This window comes from Canis lupus, chromosome 4 (genome assembly GCF_048164855.1).
Source record: "Canis lupus baileyi chromosome 4, mCanLup2.hap1, whole genome shotgun sequence".
In the NCBI taxonomy this organism is placed as follows: domain Eukaryota; kingdom Metazoa; phylum Chordata; class Mammalia; order Carnivora; family Canidae; genus Canis; species Canis lupus.
The window spans coordinates 43,771,895-43,790,506 of record NC_132841.1 but is presented as its reverse complement, the minus strand read 5'-3'; the positions used below and the strand labels follow the sequence as shown (position 1 = coordinate 43,790,506).

The 18,612-nt window shown below is 49.3% G+C and overlaps 1 protein-coding gene across 1 annotated transcript in view; it reads right to left on the bottom strand.

Moving 5' to 3' along the window:
- SLIT3 (slit guidance ligand 3) overlaps positions 1-18,612 on the bottom strand; it is a 591,163-nt gene that overhangs the window by 25,678 nt on the left and 546,873 nt on the right. Inside the window, exons 25-29 of the mRNA XM_072824217.1 lie at positions 16,872-17,035; positions 14,148-14,272; positions 7,367-7,464; positions 3,383-3,522; positions 390-483 (exon numbers count right to left, since the gene is read on the bottom strand). Coding sequence (XP_072680318.1) covers positions 390-483; positions 3,383-3,522; positions 7,367-7,464; positions 14,148-14,272; positions 16,872-17,035 — 621 coding nt within the window. The remainder of the gene's footprint in view (positions 1-389; positions 484-3,382; positions 3,523-7,366; positions 7,465-14,147; positions 14,273-16,871; positions 17,036-18,612) is intronic.

Genomic DNA, 18,612 nt, shown 5'->3' with positions numbered 1-18,612 from the left:
AAACACCTTTCAGACTCAGCTTGTTTTGCTTTACTAGCACTGGAAAGGAAAGCTATGCTGGGATGGGACTGGGGCAGAAGGAGGGAGGGTGAGTGGGAGGAAAAGGAGAGGAGTACAGGAAAGGGGATATCTTTATCTCTGTCCGTCTGTCTATCTATCTACAGACACAAGGAGAGAAAGACACAGAGACTTACAAAGCGAGATAACTACAAAGAGAAAGAGACAGACTGAGAAGTTAGACTATGACTAGTCAGAGACACAGAAAAGCAGACGGTAATGAACAAGGAACAGGCAGAGAGAGATCAGGAGAGGCAAAGAATGGAGAGGGCCCCCTTGGAGGCAGCATCCTCAGGATCCAGAGCTGCTGGGGACACAAAGTCAAGCCTCACCTGAATCCTTTGTCCAGAGAGATGCACTTGGCTTCATGCTGACAGAGGTTTATCTCAGGCACGCAGTGGTCAATCACCTCATCGCACAGCTCACCTGGTTGGGGTGGGGAGAAAGCTCAGGCGCCCAGGAGGCCTTGGGGGATACTCTGGCTAGGAGGTCAGATCCATCCAGCCCCCAGTCAGGAGGCCACGGATCTCAGGTGTCCTGCATTGGCTCTCTCGATGTACCCCTTCTGTTCCTCTGCCTTGGCCTCCCTACCAGGAAGACTCTAGGATTTCCCCTGGGCACTGTCATAGTACCATCATTCGGCTGCTTCACTTATCACTCAGGGCCTGCTGCAGCTGAAACCATAGGATGCCAGCTCCTGACCTTGGGCTATGCTTATTTATTTTTTCATTCCACATCCATTTATTGAGCACCTCTTGTGTGGCAGACACTGTGATGGGTACTAGGGACAGAACATGACCTGGTCTTATCCTCTCCATGGCCTAGTGGGGCCTATCTGCAAATCAGTAGGTGACTGTAATGCAGAGGTATGTGACCACAGGGGTAAACTCCATGGAATCCCAGAGGCTTCCTGGAGGAGTGGATGTGGTTTAGCAGCATAGTCCACCTGCTGTAGATAAGAAAGCCCCTGGATTTTCTCAGAGAAGAAAATATGAAAGGAATTTTGAAGTCTAGGTCTCTGGATATACTCCCTTCGAAGTTTATCATGCCCAGAAATGTCTAATGGGTCATAAATACCCAGGGATGGCACTTGGATATAAGCTCCCCAAAGCTCACACCACCTGAGATGTGTTTTGGGAATGCAGAGGGGAGTGAGACAGGAGAACAGGGGTGAGGGCAGTGGCAGATGAGAGTGATCTGAGAGAGGAAATCTTCACCCATGGAATTTATCTCAGAAGTGGGGGTGGGGACATGAGCAGACAAGGCTGCTGGGGCAGGGCAGAGGAAGGTCTGCCCTGGGGGTGGCTGGGGAGGGCATGAGTGACAGTCACAGCCCCAGAGTCTGTCCTCTGCTGTGATGGGGACAAGCTGACCTCTACCCTATCCTCATTTTGCCAGCCTCTCAAGCCCACAGAGGGCATTGTGTTCTCTATAAGCCCTTTCCTCTTCTTTACTTCCTGGAGAGACCCAGAGAGGCAGACAGGTGTCTGTGTGGGACTGGCATTTTCTGGGACAGAGGAAACCATGACATCCCATTCTCAGGTAGAGGTGCCCTTCAGGCAGCTGCAGACACAGGCCATGCTATTCCAACGGGGCAGAAAGCCACCTCAGTACTCATCTCCTCAGCCCTGCTTCCACTGCCCATTTGCCCACTGTAAATTCAGTTCATACCCTTCCTTTGCCCCAAAGCCTATTTTGAGTACCTTTGTCTTCTTTTTTTAACTGCTGGGATTTTTACTGTCTGTCTTCTGGGGCTGAGCAGATTCTTCCAGACCAATGATTTAACCCTGTAGGACTCCTCCTCTCATCTTAGGTAGACCAGATGCCCCGGGAGGGCATACTTTTAGACTTCTTAGTATTGCAAGTAGCTAATTCAGTGTCTGTATACAGTAGATGCATAATAAGTATTGCCCCTTGCTAACCTAATTCTTGGCTACAGCTCCTCTCTGACAAGGTGGAAGATAGAGGGGATAAGGAAGTAGGCCTTCAGCAGAAAAGGCCCTGCGCTTTTCTCCAGCATAAAGCCTTCTCTGGGACCCCAGAAGGCTGAGGAGCACAGGGTGATTTTCTCAGTGGGCCTTGGCACACTCTACCATAGGGCCAAGAGTGTGCCTGGGGCATCCCTGACTCATGGGCTAGGGGTCTGCATAAGGCACAGGATCCTGAGGGGCAATGGGGGCTACTTGGCTTCCTTCTCCAGAGGCCCCAGGACCACTCCTGATCATCGTCTGTGCATTCCCATCTCCTACCTCATTCCCGACGTCAAGCCAGGTGCCAGTAGGGTAGGGTGCAGCAGTCTCTGGGGAACACAGTCCTTATTTCCATCCTTGCCTTAGGTTGCTATTTCCTAAAATACGTTTCTTGCAACACAGGATGACTAGGTTGGAGGGAGTTCTGGGGTAGGGTACAAGGGAAGTTCTGACTTCAAATAAATGTGGGGATTTGCTGGGTTAAACGAAGTTAAACAGCATTCTTTCAAGCAAGAATTGTCAGAACTTCTAATATGCTGCTTTGTGTCAGGTTATTACATACAGTGCTTCCCCAGCTTTTTGTTCATGGAGTCTTTTCCTCAAAGAACTCATGGATTCCATTTTGGAATATGCCACTTCAGGTTGATCCTATAACAAAGGAGGCTATGCTTATACCACTGGGTGGAATTTTGCTTTATAATCTAGTATGTTTAGCTGTTCTCATCACGGATAGTTAATATAGGAAATAAAGGTGTTGTGTTTTGGAGGTGGATGGATAGGATAATTATCTTGAGGAATAACCTGTGGGGAACCTTCCTTGATTCTCCGGCTGGGTTAGGATCTTTCTTCAGGCTTACAGGTGTTATTAGTCTCATTCTACTGAATACATGTCTCTCTCCACTTGATGATGAGCTTCTTATGAGAGGCAACTTTGTCTTGGTCATTTTTGTATCCCCAGCTCCTAGCAGAGTGTCCGAAAAGTGTAAATTTCCGGAGAAAGTGGACTAGACCTGAACAAAGCATAAATGTAATGCAAGTGCCTCCCATTAGCCTTAACCACCACTGGGTCTCCAGGGTTCCCAAAGTAGAGGATGGCCATCAGCTAATGGAACAGACAGCTGAAAGCACCCTGGGAACCCATTTCAAAGTAGGGGGGCGGAAAGCTAGTGACGTGCAGGGTGGGAATGGGAAGGGTGGACAGAGAGGGCCCCCTCATGGGACAGTATGGGTTTTGGGAATTCACAGCTCTGTCCATAGGGAGAGAGGGTGGGGACCCTGAAAGATGCTAAGAAAATGGTATTCTTCAGCGCATGACACCTGGCCTGCCACCATGCACAGGTGCCAGGGGACCTTACCTGTGTAGTTAGGAGGGCAGACACACACATAGTTGTTGATCCCGTCCACACAGGTGGCATTGTTCTCACAGTCGTTATCCTCACAATCATCTGGATTGATCTCACATTGCTGTCCCTCAAAGCCTAGAGGGCAGGAGCAGCTTTGGGGATGTATGGGTGGGGAGAAGGAAAGCCAGGGGTCAAGGAGTAGGGTGGGGTTGGAAGAAAAGTGGCAGAAAAGAAGGTGGTGGGGGGAATATAATTAGTCAGGTTTCTCTCTGGGTGGAGTTCCAAGGCAGCACCTTGTATACCTGAAGCTTGGGGCCTGAGAGATCATTTCATCTAGCCCCCTGTCTCCAGGCAATGTTCCATCTCCCCTGGCGCTGGATGGCTGCCTGCCCCCGCACCATCCCCCAGCTGGAAGTGGTTTCCTGGATAGAGCTTAAATTCCTCCAGCTGTCTTCCTTTGGCTCTTTGGGTAGTGGTTTGTAGACAAAGAGAGAAACAGCATAACAAACATCCCCCTTTGAGTGACTTCTACTCAAGGACAGCCCTTCTACCTTGAGCAGGAGTAGGACATGGTGGCCCAAGAGCAAGATCTGCAGTCAAGTATTGGGAATGAATTCTGGGTCTGCTACTTCATGGCTATTAGACCTTAGGAGAACTCATTAAATTCTGTGTCTCAGTTTCCAAATCTATTGACCGGGGAGTATTATTTCTCCCCAGGGTGGTTGTGGGGAATAATGAGATTATACAAGTAAAAGCTTAGGAGGGGACCTAGCACATAGAAAATGCTCAGAACATGTTAGCTAGCTTCAGTTCTAGATGACCTCCCCACCTGGCCTCCTTAACCTTCCTCAGGGATGCCATTGTTCCCTGTATGTACTCCTACTTCTGAGCCCCCTCCAGCTTCTGGAGGATAAGTGGATGGGGTGGGAGGACCCTCTCCTGCCAGCACTGAGGCTCTCTGGTGAGCCTGGCTTAGAACAGTGGATCAGCATGATGCATTCCCTTAACTTGTCTCTGGAGTGCTACATCTCTTGGAAGAAAGCCTCAAACCTTCAGCTTGTTCTCTACCCAACCTTGGTCATACTTCAGGACTGGGTATGCAAACTAAGCCAGGGAGTGCTGAGCAGATGAGAAGGGGCAAAGGTGGGAGACGAGTATCTGATTAAATTATCTACAGGGATTTCCTCCCTCTACGGCACAGCCACCCCGTCAGGAATCTATCTACACCCCATTCATGAACGTATATGCTGGCTTCAGACCCAGGATTCCTGGCCTTTCTCCATTTTAGAGGCTGCTCTGATTTAGGATTTAGCTAGAAAACTCAACAAATAGGAAGTGGATTTCTAGACTCCTACTTAACCTTTCTCTACAACCTGAAAACCATGGTACATTTTCTGCAAAAGGCCAGAGGATTCTTTGGTCTGAGCTCTTGAGGTGTAGCAAAAAATTCCTTTTTTCCATGAGGGACTCTGGGTGTTCATGAAAGGCAATTTCCTCAGAGCCAGACAGAGGGCAGGTTTGCAAAGGTCTGAAGCCATAGTGTTGCCTATTTTCCTGAAGTACTCACCCTGGCTGTCCCCAGAGCTGCAACATTGCATGAAAGTGGAATCTGGATGCCTGGCTGGGGAACAGGTTGCTCATGCAGTGGGCAGAGCATGACAAGGAGACTAACGTCTCCTCTGCCCTCACTGGAAGCCCTGGCAGAGGGTGGCAAGGAGACTCCAAGAGAACCCAATTAGCTGTGGGGACTAGGACAGGTCATATCTCCTTTCTTCGTCTCCTGCCCAGCCAGCTCTGCCAGCCTTTGCTCTTTTTGTGAGCAGATAATGCATCAAGATTGGAAAAGCATCTGATGAAGAGGCGGGTGATACTTCCAGAATTCTGACATGCAAGAGGTGTTATGGGTTGAACTGTGTTCCCTCAAAAAGATATCTTAATCCCCAGCACCTCAGAACGCGACCTTACTTGGAATTAGGGTCATTGGACATGTAACTTAAGATGTAGTTGTGCTGGAGGAGAATGGTCCCCTGGTCCAATAGGACTGCCATCCTTATAAGAAGATGGTCATGTGGAGACAGACACACAGGGTGAATGCCACATGATGATGAAGGCAGGGATCATAGTGAGGCAGCTGCAAGTCAAGGAAGGCCAGAGATCACCAACCACTGCCAGGAGCTAGGAAGGGGCAGGGAAGGATCTTCCCCTACAGATTTCAGGGCATGCATGGCCCTGCTGCCACCTTGAGTTTAGTTTCTGGCTTCTGGAAATGTGAGCAAATACATTTCTGTTGTTCCAAGCCACCCCTGTGCCGTACTCTGTTATAGCAGCCCTAGGAAATGGATGCAGGAGGGAATAAGGGAACAAAGCTTCCCTGACAGGTGTCCCTCCCTCTGCCAAACTGATCAGGTGCTAACCTACCTAGTGAGGGAGCTTGTTGCTCCTCCTTGGGAGGTCCACACAAACTGCTATCCCCAGTGTGTGGGCCTCATTGCCTTAATCCTCCACCCCGTCTCCCTAATCCTGTAGGTCTGGGCTTCTGGGCTCTTTTCCCTGAAAATTAAATTCTAAAAATATTTCCAGTTTCTTTGAATCCCCTCAGCAGCTGAGGGTGGAAACAGTATCCTTCTGCTCACCTGCAGCTCCAGAGATGTAGAGAGATACCCACAAAGAGACGGAGTAGGGGGGTGTACACGCAAAGGGAAACAGGGAAAGATAGTTTCCTGCAGGGGGCACTCCTTCCTCTTGCAGACCTCCATCCTTTGGCTGGGTGGGCAGAGCCAGGCTCTTCCCCTGGAGGTGTGTTTCCTGGCTGGGGCCACATGGCCACCTCTGTGAGATTTCTGTGTGGTTTCTTCTCGCCCTTGCTCCCAGCAAGAAGGTAGGAGTGGGCGGTTTGGCTGACTTCAGGCAGGAAAACAAATCTTGCGTTGAATTTCACTTTTTAAGAGCCAGGGTTTGATGAGGCTGGGTTGGCAGGTGGACACAGGGGCAGGCGGGGTTCTCTGGGGAGGAGAACTGAGAGCCCAGAACCTGATTTCTTTCACAGACCACACAGCAGCCCCTGGCCAGAGTGCCTTTGATCCTTGTTTGCATTCTGAGCTCGGACACATCCATACACAGCTTGGCACTGGGGGTCCCACCTCTACTGCCTGACCCACTCACACTCAATAGGGGTGCTAAAGGAACCAGTTCCCACTGGTTTGCTTTTGCCAGGGCCATGGGCTGGGAAAACTGGGCATCTGAAAGCTACTGGGAAGGGTAGGAAGCAGGAAGGGGGCCTGAGGTTTGGCAGAGGCCTTGAGAGCTCGCCTTTAGAACAGATATGGGAAAAACATAAGTGGCTTCTATCCTCTTTTCTTCCTGAGCTCTTAATGCCAAGGAGGAAAGAGGTTGGGGGGAAGACCCAGGAATGAGTGTCAGGATATGTGACCTAGAGCAAATCTGTCTCTGTGCTTCAGTTGCCTCATCTGCTAAATGGGGCTAGCACCAACTTGTAGTGGGTAGGATCACTGTGAGGATTTAAATGACGTACTACATGACTAGTTCCTGCCCAGCACATAAAGAATGTGTAGTCAGTGTCACCTGTTATTACTGTTTCCTATCACACAGAAGAGGGGTGGAACTGCCTCGCTGGTGGGGCTTTGAGTCATCATTGCATCCTTCTCTGATTTCAGCCAGCAGCTCTAGCCTCCCTTGCTGTCCTCCTGGCTCTGGAGGCAGATGCCCTGAATTCCCTGTACCAATGCTTACCAACTGTGTCACTTCAGGCAAAGGACTGCTCCTGCTGGGCCTCAACCTTCTTATTTGTACAGTAGGGACCATGGTAGGTCCCTTATGGGGCAGGAAGAGCCTTGAGAGCATCCACACAATGGGCTTGACCCAGTGTGGGCGCACAATAGGCCCTCAGTGAACAGCTATGCTTCTTTAGCCTGCCCCAGGAGTCTGCCCATAAAGCCGCCCCCTGGAGGGAGGAAAGGCCCAAGGGCGAGCTGTTACCTGAACCCATCCTTGTGGCTCTCGCTCAGGTGGCAGGTACCTCCATGCTGACAGGGGTTCTGGATGCAGGTGTTGATGGGTACCGTGCAGTCTTTGCCCTGAGGAGCACAAGAGGGAGAAGAGTCCAGTTAGGCAGGCTTTCGATGGCAGCCTTGACTAGGACGCCCCTTGGAGCTGCCAGCATCCTTTCGGAGGAGGCCGGGCAGATGGCCACAAGGCGGCTCAGGGATGAGTCTGCAGTGTGGCTGGGAGGAAGCCAAAGGGGGTCTTTGGAGTGAGTGAGAACTCAGGAGTTGGGGCCCCAGCTTCACCACTTCCCAGAGTTCACATCCTGTACTCTGAACTGCAGGGCAAGAGCATGGGCTCTGAATACTGGAAAACCTGGCTTCCTAGTCCAGCTTCATCTCTTTCTGGGTGGCTGACCATGACCTTGTGTAAGCCTTTGAAGCCTTCCCAGCCTACCTCACAGAGCCGTTGTGAGAATTAAGTGTGCCCTTTCTTATAAGGAAGTGCCCGGAGTGTGTAACACATCCAGCACGTGGTAGGCCCTCTGTGTGTGCTAGCAGATGACCGTATTCTTAACCACACTGAGGCTTCGACGTGATCCACAACTTGAGCAGCCCGACTAGGGCTGGAGTGTGGCCAGCCGGCCCTGCCCCTCTCAAGTGACAACTCCCCAGAGATCCATCTTTGATTAGCCTGGAAGTAGGCCCAGGTGTTGGTATTTAAAATTCTGATTCTAAAGCAAAGCTGCACCAAGGACCTCTGCGACAGGCAGTTTCGGATGGGGTGGCGTTCCTCTGGGGCAGGCCCCTCTGAAGGGGACGTCTGAGCTGAGAAGGAGCCGACTGTGCCATAGGTGGGGAGGAGCATGCCAGGCGGACAGTGAGGGCGAAGGCACTGAGGAGGGAGGCCAAGGCAGAGACTGGATGGAAAGACCCTGTGTCCCAGGGAGCAGCCCCAATGCGTGGCCCTCTGGCTCCAGCCTCTCCTCTGGGACTGATGCACCAGCACTGCTTCTAAGTGTTGACGAGCGGTCCCTTGGAGGACCTGCCATGTCTGCAGAGACATTGGTTGCTTTTGTTTCTGGGCTATGGGCTTGGTGTGGGCACCCTGCCGGCGGGGTGATCACGGGAGCCCTCCCACCGCCACACCACCTGCTCACCATCTGCCTGGGAAAATCCTCTTCCCGCCTCTGCTGCCATCAATGCCCGTGACGGAGTGGGGCTGGGCTCCCTGGCTCGGAGGTCACTGCCGACTGGGCCCACCACTCTCCTCCTGTCTTAAACCCTGAAGCCGCAGGTGCGGTCTCCGCGGCAGGGAGGCATGGCCACGTGTCTGGCTCTCACGGCTCTCCCTGCTAAGGGCCAGTCATGGGTTTTCTCTAGCGGGAGGAAAATGCACTTTGGGGTAGGATCTGGGCTTATCCTAAACCAGAGCAACGCAGGATCCCTTTCAGAGAGTCATTGTGTGCAATGGAAACTGCAATACTCATTCTCAATTTATTGAGCACATTTTCCATTCCAGGCCTCACACTAAGGGTTTTATATTCACGATCACATAGAATGTTCACAACAACCCGATGAGATTGGTATGATAGTTATTACTGCCATTTTCAGATCGGGAAGGCAGCCTTGGAAAGTGAGCTAATATGTCTAAGACTGCACAGCAGTAAGTGGAACAGGCGGCAGCTGAAGCCAGACATCCAGTCCAAAGCCCGCACTGGGAACCTCTCTGCTGGGCCACTTATTCTGACCTCTCAAAACATGGTTCCTGAGTTAGCACATCCGGGTCCACACTCTAGTGGACTGCTGTGTGCCTTGAGGGGATTAATAGTTCTCCCTGAGCCTTGTTTTCATTATCTGTAAAATGGGGATAATAATACCTTCCCTATGGAATAAATGATTAGAAATCATACATATAGAGATGCCTGGGTGGCTCAGTTGGTTAAGCGTCTGCCTTTGGCTCAGATCACGATCCCGGGGTCCTGAGATCCAGGCCCGCAGCCAGCTCCCTGCTCAGTGGGGAGCCTGCTTCTCCCTCTCCCTCTGCTTCTCCCTTCTACTCCCGTTCTCTTTCTCTCTCTCAAATAAATAAAATCTTAAAAAAAAAAAGAAACTGCATAAATATATTAGAAAGTACCTGGCACGTAATGGAAGCAACGTAAGTAAGAGCTACTCAGATGGTTATGATGTCAGGGGTCTGAGGCAGGGCTGAATTTGGGTGATCAAGACTTTTTCAGACCTTTGGTTGGTACTAAATTGTTCAGGAGTGCAAGTGTACATATGTGTCTGAGAGTGTGTTAGGTGGATGAGCCGTGAAAAGCAGGACAAGAGAGCCTTGATCAGGTCAAGGCAGGGCCTTCCTTGTCCCTGGCTGGGCCAGCCTGTCTGCTCTGAGGAACTCTCAAGTATCAGGGACTCTAGGTGGGATCTTCCCTTGGGGGTGGGATAAAGTGTGAGATGGAGCTGGTGGTTATCTCCTCCAGTCCTTTATGCTGAGCTCAGAAATCCTGGAGGCAGACCCTAGCTTTGATGATGTGTTAATTGGGCCTGGAGGTGGGGATTTCTGTCACTTACATGCCCTTGAGAAACAATCACCATTGTCAATGCCTGGCTAATTAGCTCAATTCAACTCTCTTCAGCCTCATTTTGCTCAGATCTACTAGATTTATGATGCTTCTTGGTGTCCCACCACTGTGTGTGTGTGTGTGTGTGTGAGAGAGAGAGAGAGAGAGAGAGAGAGAGAGAGAACATAGACATGCCTGGGGCTTCCGGCTTCTTTTAAAAGAGTTTGGGAATAGCTGTCCCCGTTAGAAACCTCTTTCTGGGAGCTGCTCCAGGACCTTGCCACTCAAAGTATGGTCCTCGGGCTAGCAGCACTGGCATTCCCTGAGATCTTGTTAAAAATGCACAAACTTTGACCTGACCTCAGATCTAATGGATCAGAACCTACATTTAAGATCTCCCAGTAGTTCTTGTGCATACTACAGTGTGAGGGGAACAGAGGCACGTGAAGCTAAATGGCTGAAGCAGAATGAGCCCAAACATAGATTTTATTTCCACTGGTGTTAGAATTGCGGTAAAATAGTTCTGTGAAGTGTCTACTAAATCCTGGCTCTAAGGTAGTCAAAGTGCAAACATGACCCTTTCAATCCTTGCAGGAGCTCTGCCAGTGAATGCGACGCCTCGCATGGAGGCAGGGGGGGGACGTGAGGCTCAGGGGGAAGTAGTTACCAATGGAGTGCTGAGTGGAAAGACTTTCCTGCCAGAGAGAGGTGGACTCTGGGGTTAGCTCGCATGTTCCCTAGATATAGGAGCACTGTCAAGTTATCTGATCCTTTTGAACCTTAGTTCCTACATCTACCAAAAGATGATAATAAAACTTATTTCAGAGAATAACTGAGAGTACGAAATCAAGTGATGTGCTTAAACTGTTTCACACAGGCCTGTGGGGCCATGCTTTTTTGGGTAATACTGTGGCTTCCCAAGGTCACTCAGAGAGTCAATGGAAAAATTGAGACACTGGGAAATAACAAGATGAATGCCAGCACTCTGAGCTTGGTTCTGTGGGTGCTACTGATGGTTGTCAACTTAGCAACTCACCTAGTCACTCTGCTCATGTGGGCTCCAACCCCAGAAGAAGGGAAAGCAGGGGGAACAAATGCAGGGCAGTGGGTGTGATGCAACCCACGATTAAGGGACCCCTTTTTCTACCTGCTGCATTTTGAGGTCAGGGAACCAGAGGTAGGGGGGACAGTAGGAACTGTTCCAGGTTACACAGTCAGGTAGGACAAGCTCCAGGGATCCTGCTAGGTGTTCTTTCCACCAGTACACCCTATTTGTCCCTTTTCTGGGGACCCTGACAGGTACCAAATAGCCAGGGACTCATGGTACTTGCCAATGGGCTGTGAATGTGCATGGGTTCAGGAATCAGTTTGTTCTGAGCTCTGAATCCCAATGGTCTCACCTACTATCCCAGTTTCTTAAACTGGAAAATGCCTCCTTGGACTTTGATGAGAGGTATGCAAAATAATGCATGTGCCTTATAGTATGCTGTTGATATATAGTAGGCGCCCAATAAGTGCTGGCTGCTCAGATTCCTGTTATTGTCATAGTAATCACCAATGTCCCCACCACATGCCATCCCACCCTCTATCCTCCTCCTCAATGTACCCCAGACCTCTGTGAGCCCAACGCCTTCCTAAAGGTCAAAATATCTGCTTGGCTTCTTCAACGAGACATTCAAAATCTTATGAGCAAAGTCCAAACAGATGGCATTATCCTGTAAGAGCCCTGTGGTTGCACTCTTTGCTCTGATGCTGATGGCCAGGCTACTTTCACAGTGCTGTCAAGGGGAGTGGGAGGAAACCTGGGGCTTCCAGCCCAGTTCCACTACTTTCAGACTCAGGCTGATTTTGCAGAGAAGGGACCAAGGCTCAGGATATGAAGTGGTTTACCTTATGTTTCAAATAGGGATGATACCACCCACCTCAAAAGTGATTATAGAACTTAGAGGAGGGGAAAAAAAATGCAAACATCCAGCTGAGTGCCTGGCAAATAGTCAATACATAAAAAGTTACACAGGTATGGAATTGGGGATGTGATAAATATACATGTCACCTTTCTAGGGGAGCAACCTATGGTCTCTGACAATCCACAGCATCATGGACTGAGAAACTCTGGTGAAACCAGCAACACACCACCTGGGGCTGAGGGCCCATCCACACCCTGGTATCAGGGACCAGCATGTAAGGGTGAAGTGAAAGGTAAGAACATGCCAGCTTACTGAGCACATCCTCAATGACTCTCCAAGGCACACTGCATGTAGTTACTGTACATGTGATTCTCACAGCACACCTGTGAGATGGGCCCTGGTTTGTCAATGGGAGGGCTGAGGTGAAACCACTGGCCATCACCGCACAGCTAGTAACGCAGCAAAGCTTGCCCTCTGTGTGATTTCACAGCCTGATTTTCCACCACTGAATTAATACAAGGGAGTTTGAGGACCTAGGCCTAAGTATGTCCCCTTAATTTCTCTACTTCCCCTGCAATGTCTGTGCGTGTGCACACATAGCGTGCATGGGTCTGGGGCGGCTGCTGGGGGCAAGGCTGGCTGGCTGGCTGGCTGCAAAGGGACTCCTTTGGCTCTTCTGTGTCAGGCCCATAGGTGGCACTCTGACACTGTTTGCTGGAGGCACAGCTACAGCTGAAAAGTCACCAGGGAGCCCTGTTCCCCAGCGTGATTTTGCCTCTCAATCAAGCTTGTCCCTGGGGGCAAGAGACCCAGCGATGCCAGCTCCCTCCCACTCTGCCACATACTAGGCATGGGTGTCAGATGGGCTTTGGGGTGGTCCTGGAATTCTTGGCTTGTCCACTCCATTTGGATGGGTGCCCTGGGGAGACTGGAAGTGGGGAAGGTCCTGGGAAAGAGGATTCAGCTGCAGCATTGCTCACCCCAGTGAGACACAGCAAGGGGCTAGGCTATCCAGGGGGAAAAGGCGGGGACTTTGGAATCATATAGCCCTAGGTCCTATCCCAACCCTACAGCTTATGAGCTTTGGGACATTGAGTCAAGCTCTTTCAACAGTCTGAGGCCCTGTTTCCACAACTGTAGATGGGAAGTAATGAGCCTTGCTCATAGGGCATGTTTATTTTTCTATTTTATTTATTTTTAAAAGATTTTATTGGGATCCCTGGGTGGCTCAGCGGTTTAGCGCCTGTCTTCGGCCCAGGACGTGATCCTGGAGTCCTGGGATCGAGTCCAGCATCGGGCTCCCTGCATGGAGCCTGCTTCTCCCTCTGCCTGTGTCTCTGCCTCTCTCTCTCTGTGTCTCTCATGAATAAATAAATAAATAAAATCTTAAAAAAAAAGATTTTATTTATTTATTTGACAGAGAGAACAGAAGAGAGAGCACAGCAGGGGGAGTAGCAGGCAGAGGGAGAGGGAGAAGCAGGCTCCCTGCAGAACAGGGAGCCCGATGTGGGACTTGATTCCAGGACCCAGGGATCATGACCTGAGCTGAAGGCAGATGCTTACAGACTGAGCCACCCAGGTGCCTACATAGGGTGTGTTTAAAAAGAAAAGGTGAATAAAATGCCAAGCAGAATGCTGGCCATGTAGTCTGTACTCTATAGATGTTATAAGGAGGCAGGATAACATGTTCTAGATAGTGCTGAGTAAGGAGAAAGGAGGCAAAGTTGTTCTGGAATTAGCCTGGATTTCTGGGGAGGACACCCAGGAGAACTGGGATCTCTTATCCCCTTAACTGGCCCACCCGAGTCTGTCAACAGTGCATTGGCTTGGCAGCCTGAGGCCTTTCAAAATGCCATCCCTATATCCTTCTCAAACTGGAGTCGGAGCCAGACTCCCAGCACTGGCCATCCCAAGGGCAGAGTTGTGGGGGAGGCGGGGAGGGGCAGTGGAGGGGAGGGTCTGGAAATCCCCATGAAGGGAAGCCAAGATAGTGAGTTCCAGGGATGCCTCTGCTTGGAAGCATTTTAATTTTGAGACTTCACTTCTCCATGTTTAGGAAGGAAAATACAAATACTACATTTCCTCCTTATCTCTGAGTGTTACTGTCAAGCCTATAGGGGTTCTCTGTGTTTTGCATGAATGTGACACAACTGGGCAGCAGGAGTGTTACTGGCAAATAGGACACTAGAGGGACCTGTGAAATAGAGTTCTCCAGGCTGCCCTTGGAGAAAGGATGGTCAGCAGGGCACTGTGCCTGTCCCTCCTTGGGAGCCATGAATGGTGCGGGCAAGGCTTCCTATCTTACCTTGTAGCCATAGGGGCAGGTGCAGCGGTATAATTCCACAGGATCCTGGCTGCACGTCCCATTGTTCTTGCATGGGCTGGAGAGGCAGGCATTGCACTTGGCCACAATGTTGATGTCCACTGGCCCTGGACAGCAAAACCAGAATGTTGGTAGCAGGTCGCTGTCATCCCTCCCTCCCTTCCCCTCCTCTCTGGCCCCTTCCTCAGCCAGCTGCCAGCTCCTCTCCATCTCTAACACACAAGGCAATCGGCCCGCCCCAGCCAGTACCATCCAGTCTAGCTAGAGTCCCATTAATGCAGCCATTGTCCAGTGAGGGAAAAAATCACAGTGGGACATCATTCAGAAGCACTTCTGCAGTCAAATCAATTACTATAATTAGCCTGATCCGATTTTGGAGCTAATCTACAAACAATGCACCATAATTACAAATCCCTTGTGTATCTTTTTATGTTCCGGGAGCTCTGGGCCCAGCCTCCATTTGGACCTCCCATTCCTCTGCCCCCAAATACCCCTCCCCATGAAATAGTTCATGCTAGGCTAAGGAGGGCATGGTGCCTGGGCCAAAGGTACGCATGGGAAGTCCTCCTTGTGCAACCCTTCAATTGGCAGGAAGAAGGAAGAAGTGACCCCAAAAGACATAGCAGTGGTGTCAATGATGGATGGTAAACTGCTCAGGCACATGCTGCCTCTAAGACAGTTCTGACTATGTCCTGTTCTCTTCAGCTGTAAGGGCTGGAGGGGTGAATGTCATGATCCCTGCACAGACTTTTGTTGAGATTGGCCCCAGTGTGAGTCTGACCATTTGTGGATAGGGTGGCCTGATTGAGAGTCTCTACTGGCTGGCTCAACCCTGGCTTCACATTGGAAAAGGGACACTATCTGTTCTGGTTTGCCAGGGATGGAGGAGATTCCCAGGATGCAGAAATTTCACTGCTAAAACCAGGAAGGCCCCAGCCAAACCATAAATGAGTTGGTCACCTTACTGTAGAACCAGCCAAGGTGCTTTTAAATACCCCCAGCACGCCCAGGCTGCACCCCACACCAATTTAATCAAAACCTGGAGTGTGGGGCCCAGGCACCAGTAGAAAGCTCCCCAAGTGACTCCAAAACATGCAGCTAAGATTGAGAACCACTGTTTTAGAGTGAGCTGGGCCTCTTTAGCATCAATCAAGTCAGATATGTTGGAAGCAGGAGGAGGAAAATGAAAAATTAGCTTAAAGCCAATGGATTATTTTCTTGCTTTAAGCAGAAACATGAGACACATGAAGTTTATAGGGTAATCAAAGTATATATGTAAATCAAATTCAAGGCTCCAAGAAATGAGCAAAGGACATTAACAGACAAATATATAATACAAATGGAAAGTAAATTTTTGGAAAAAAAGTTCAGTTTCCCCAATAATCAAAGAAAGATAAAATAGGAGATCCATTTTTTTAAGCCTCTCTAATTAGCAATGAGATGAAATGAGATAAAATGATGCAAAAGTCCCTAAAAAATGCACTCAGATGGTGCTGTTGGGGGCATAAAGTGGTTTACAACCCTTTTTGAAAACCAGTTGGCAATATGCATGAAGACCTTAAAGATAGATGATCACATAGTTTGGCTCAGTCATTTCTGTTCTCTGAGTATTATCTAAAGATGTAATTTTATTTATTTATTTTTAGAGGTGGAGAAGGGAGGGAGGGGGTGAGGAAGGCAGAGGGAGAGGGAAAGAGACCCAGGCAGACTCCATGGTAGATGTGGAGCCTGATGCAGAGCTCAATGTCATGATCTTGAGCTGAAATCAAGAGTTGGACACTCAACCAACTGAGCCACCTAGTAGAGAAAGATCTTTATGCATCAGTGGTAAGGAAACAATTGGAAATACCCAGTGAATACTAAAGGTTCAGAACCAGGAACTAGTGAAAGAAGTCATGGCAGAATTTTATAGCCTGGTGGTCAAGGGTGTGTACTCTGGAATCAGGAAGCCCTGGAAGCCTCCCGACTGTGGTTGTGCGTAGTCACTTCACCTTGGTAAGCCTCAGAGTTCTCATTTTTAAAAATAAGGGTAATACTAAAGTCTACCCCATAGAGAGTCGGGAAATTAAATAAATTAATACTTGGAAAGTGAGAATTAAATGCAATAACCCACAAAAAAGTGCTTAACATCATGCCCAGCACAGAAGAACTCAGTAGCGGTTTGTTATCGTAATGATACAGTCAATTAAAATCTCATGTACCAAAAGGTTGCTGTAGTAAACATGGGAAAATGCTTCTGCTTTAAGGATGGTAGGTAAAGAAATGCAGGTCAGGGCAGCCCGGGTGGCTCAGCGGTTTAGTGCCGCCTTCAGTCCAGGGCGTGATCCTGGAGACCCTGGATCAAGTCCCACATCAGGCTCCCTGCATGGAGCCTGCTTCTCCCTCTGCCTGTGTCTCTGCCTCTCTCTCTCTCTCTCTCTCTGTGTGTGTCTCTTGTGGATAAATAAATAAAATCTTAAAAAAAAAAAAAAGAAATGCAGGTTAAAGATTCTTCTCTACGCAAAACTATGTAGACAAAGAAGGCAGGGAGGAACATGTAGAGATGCCAGCAGAGGAAAGATGACAAAGCCTCTGAGTCCCTCTGTGTGGTCCATGGGAGAGCTGGGACTATGGTTGTAGAAGTCACAATTTTTTGAGATGCTCAGCTCTGACGGCTGTCGGAGACAGAGCAGACCCCTAGAGGAGCAGGGGAGAGTCAGCACGTACCTTTGCACTGGAATCGGTGGGTGGGGGTGGTGAGCAGGAGTCTGTCAGCCATGGGCTCGGGGCTACTGCAGCGGGCGATGCCGGGCTCCTTGTACCCCGCCTTCACCCATTCGGACAGCCAGCGCAGACTACAGTCACAGTGGAGTGGATTGGTTCCCAGTGCCCTAGGAGGCAGAGCAAGAAGTCAGGGACCCCTGCTCAGCTTGGCCCATAGGTTCCATGCCCTTAGCTCTCTGGAAAAGTAGAATTTTCAGACACTGGCTAGATCAGGGGTGTCTGACGTGAGGACCAGTGGAGAAGTAGTTTCCACTGGGGCAAAGGCAGTGACTCCAGATTGTACTTCCAACCCCTCCAAATGTTTCCACCCCACTGCAGGCCCTTCCACCTCCAAGGTTTTGCTCTCACCTACCCTGCTAAGATTCAATCCTCAACTCAAGCCCAATCCTAGCCTGTCCAGGATGCTTTTGAACCTTTGGCCACCTGATTATCTGGTTCCCTTGCTCTACTGGAGGGTCCACTGAAGGATGTTCTCTGCATAGAAGATTTTGGTACATAGCAACCTAGGGAGATGCTTCAGATCATGGAAAGGGTTCAGAGCATGCAACCCCTAGATATGCTGCTCTGGCATAGTGATTATTTTGAGCTAAAGGTACTTGAGAAATGGCAGATACAGGAGGGGCTCTCTGACCTCCCTCTTTCCACCTAAAAGCAAGTCGTAAAGCTTCCTGTGACAAAGATGCCCTCCCTGCACCAAAAAGAGAATATTCTTATCACTAGAGACAGGGAGTCAATGCTAAAATGGACTTGTACAGACAAACCTGCTCAAAGAACCCTGATTTTCTAATAGCCCCTCTGCGTATTTCCTAGCCACTGACCCACAGTGGACTGCCCCATCCCAAGGCCCTTTGTCTTGTCCCAATTTATCATTCCTTGTATAAAGAGGTATATAAGCTTTTGGGCCCAATGGCTTCTTCGGGTCTTCATTTTCCATTTGAAGACTCCCATGTACACATAAAAATACCAAATACATTTGTACACATTTCTCCCCTTGCTCTGTGTCAGTCTAATTCTTAGACCAGCCACGGAACCTAAGGGGATAGAAGCCGACTATACCAGTCAGCTTAAAAATGCACAGGAGGGGGACAGCATGGGCCAGTGAAGACCTCTGCACAGGGGTGTCCAGAAAGAAAATACAAGAACTTTTGCTATTTTAAAAATCATATCCTTTAGCATTTCTATTTCTTGAATATTTTATAAGGTGCATACATAATGTATCAGTATCACAGGATATGCATGCAATATGAAAACAATTAAATATGCATAGAGTGGGTATACAGACTCAAAAATGGTCACTGGCCATGTAACAGCTAATGCGTACAGACCTTGGTTTCTCCATGTAAAACAGGGAGGGAGCACCTCAGCAGAGTGGTAGCAACTATGTGCTTTAGAGTCAAGGCAAACCTGGGCTTGAACCAGGGCTCTGCTGCTTACTCGCTGAGAAGCCCTTGGACAAAGTCTTTAGTTCTTCTCAATTTAAGTTTTGCAGTGTATAATAAGGGGATAAATATGCTTTATTGCTGTAAGAAGTAAATGAGATAATTCATCTAAAGTGTTTATCACATAGTAAGAGTTTTATGTTAGTTCTTATTAAACATTTACATTGTTTACATAATTGATGATGCCTCTGACGGCGTTGGAGGCAGAGAGCACATGACGTGTACAATGTGAGTACACTGTCCCA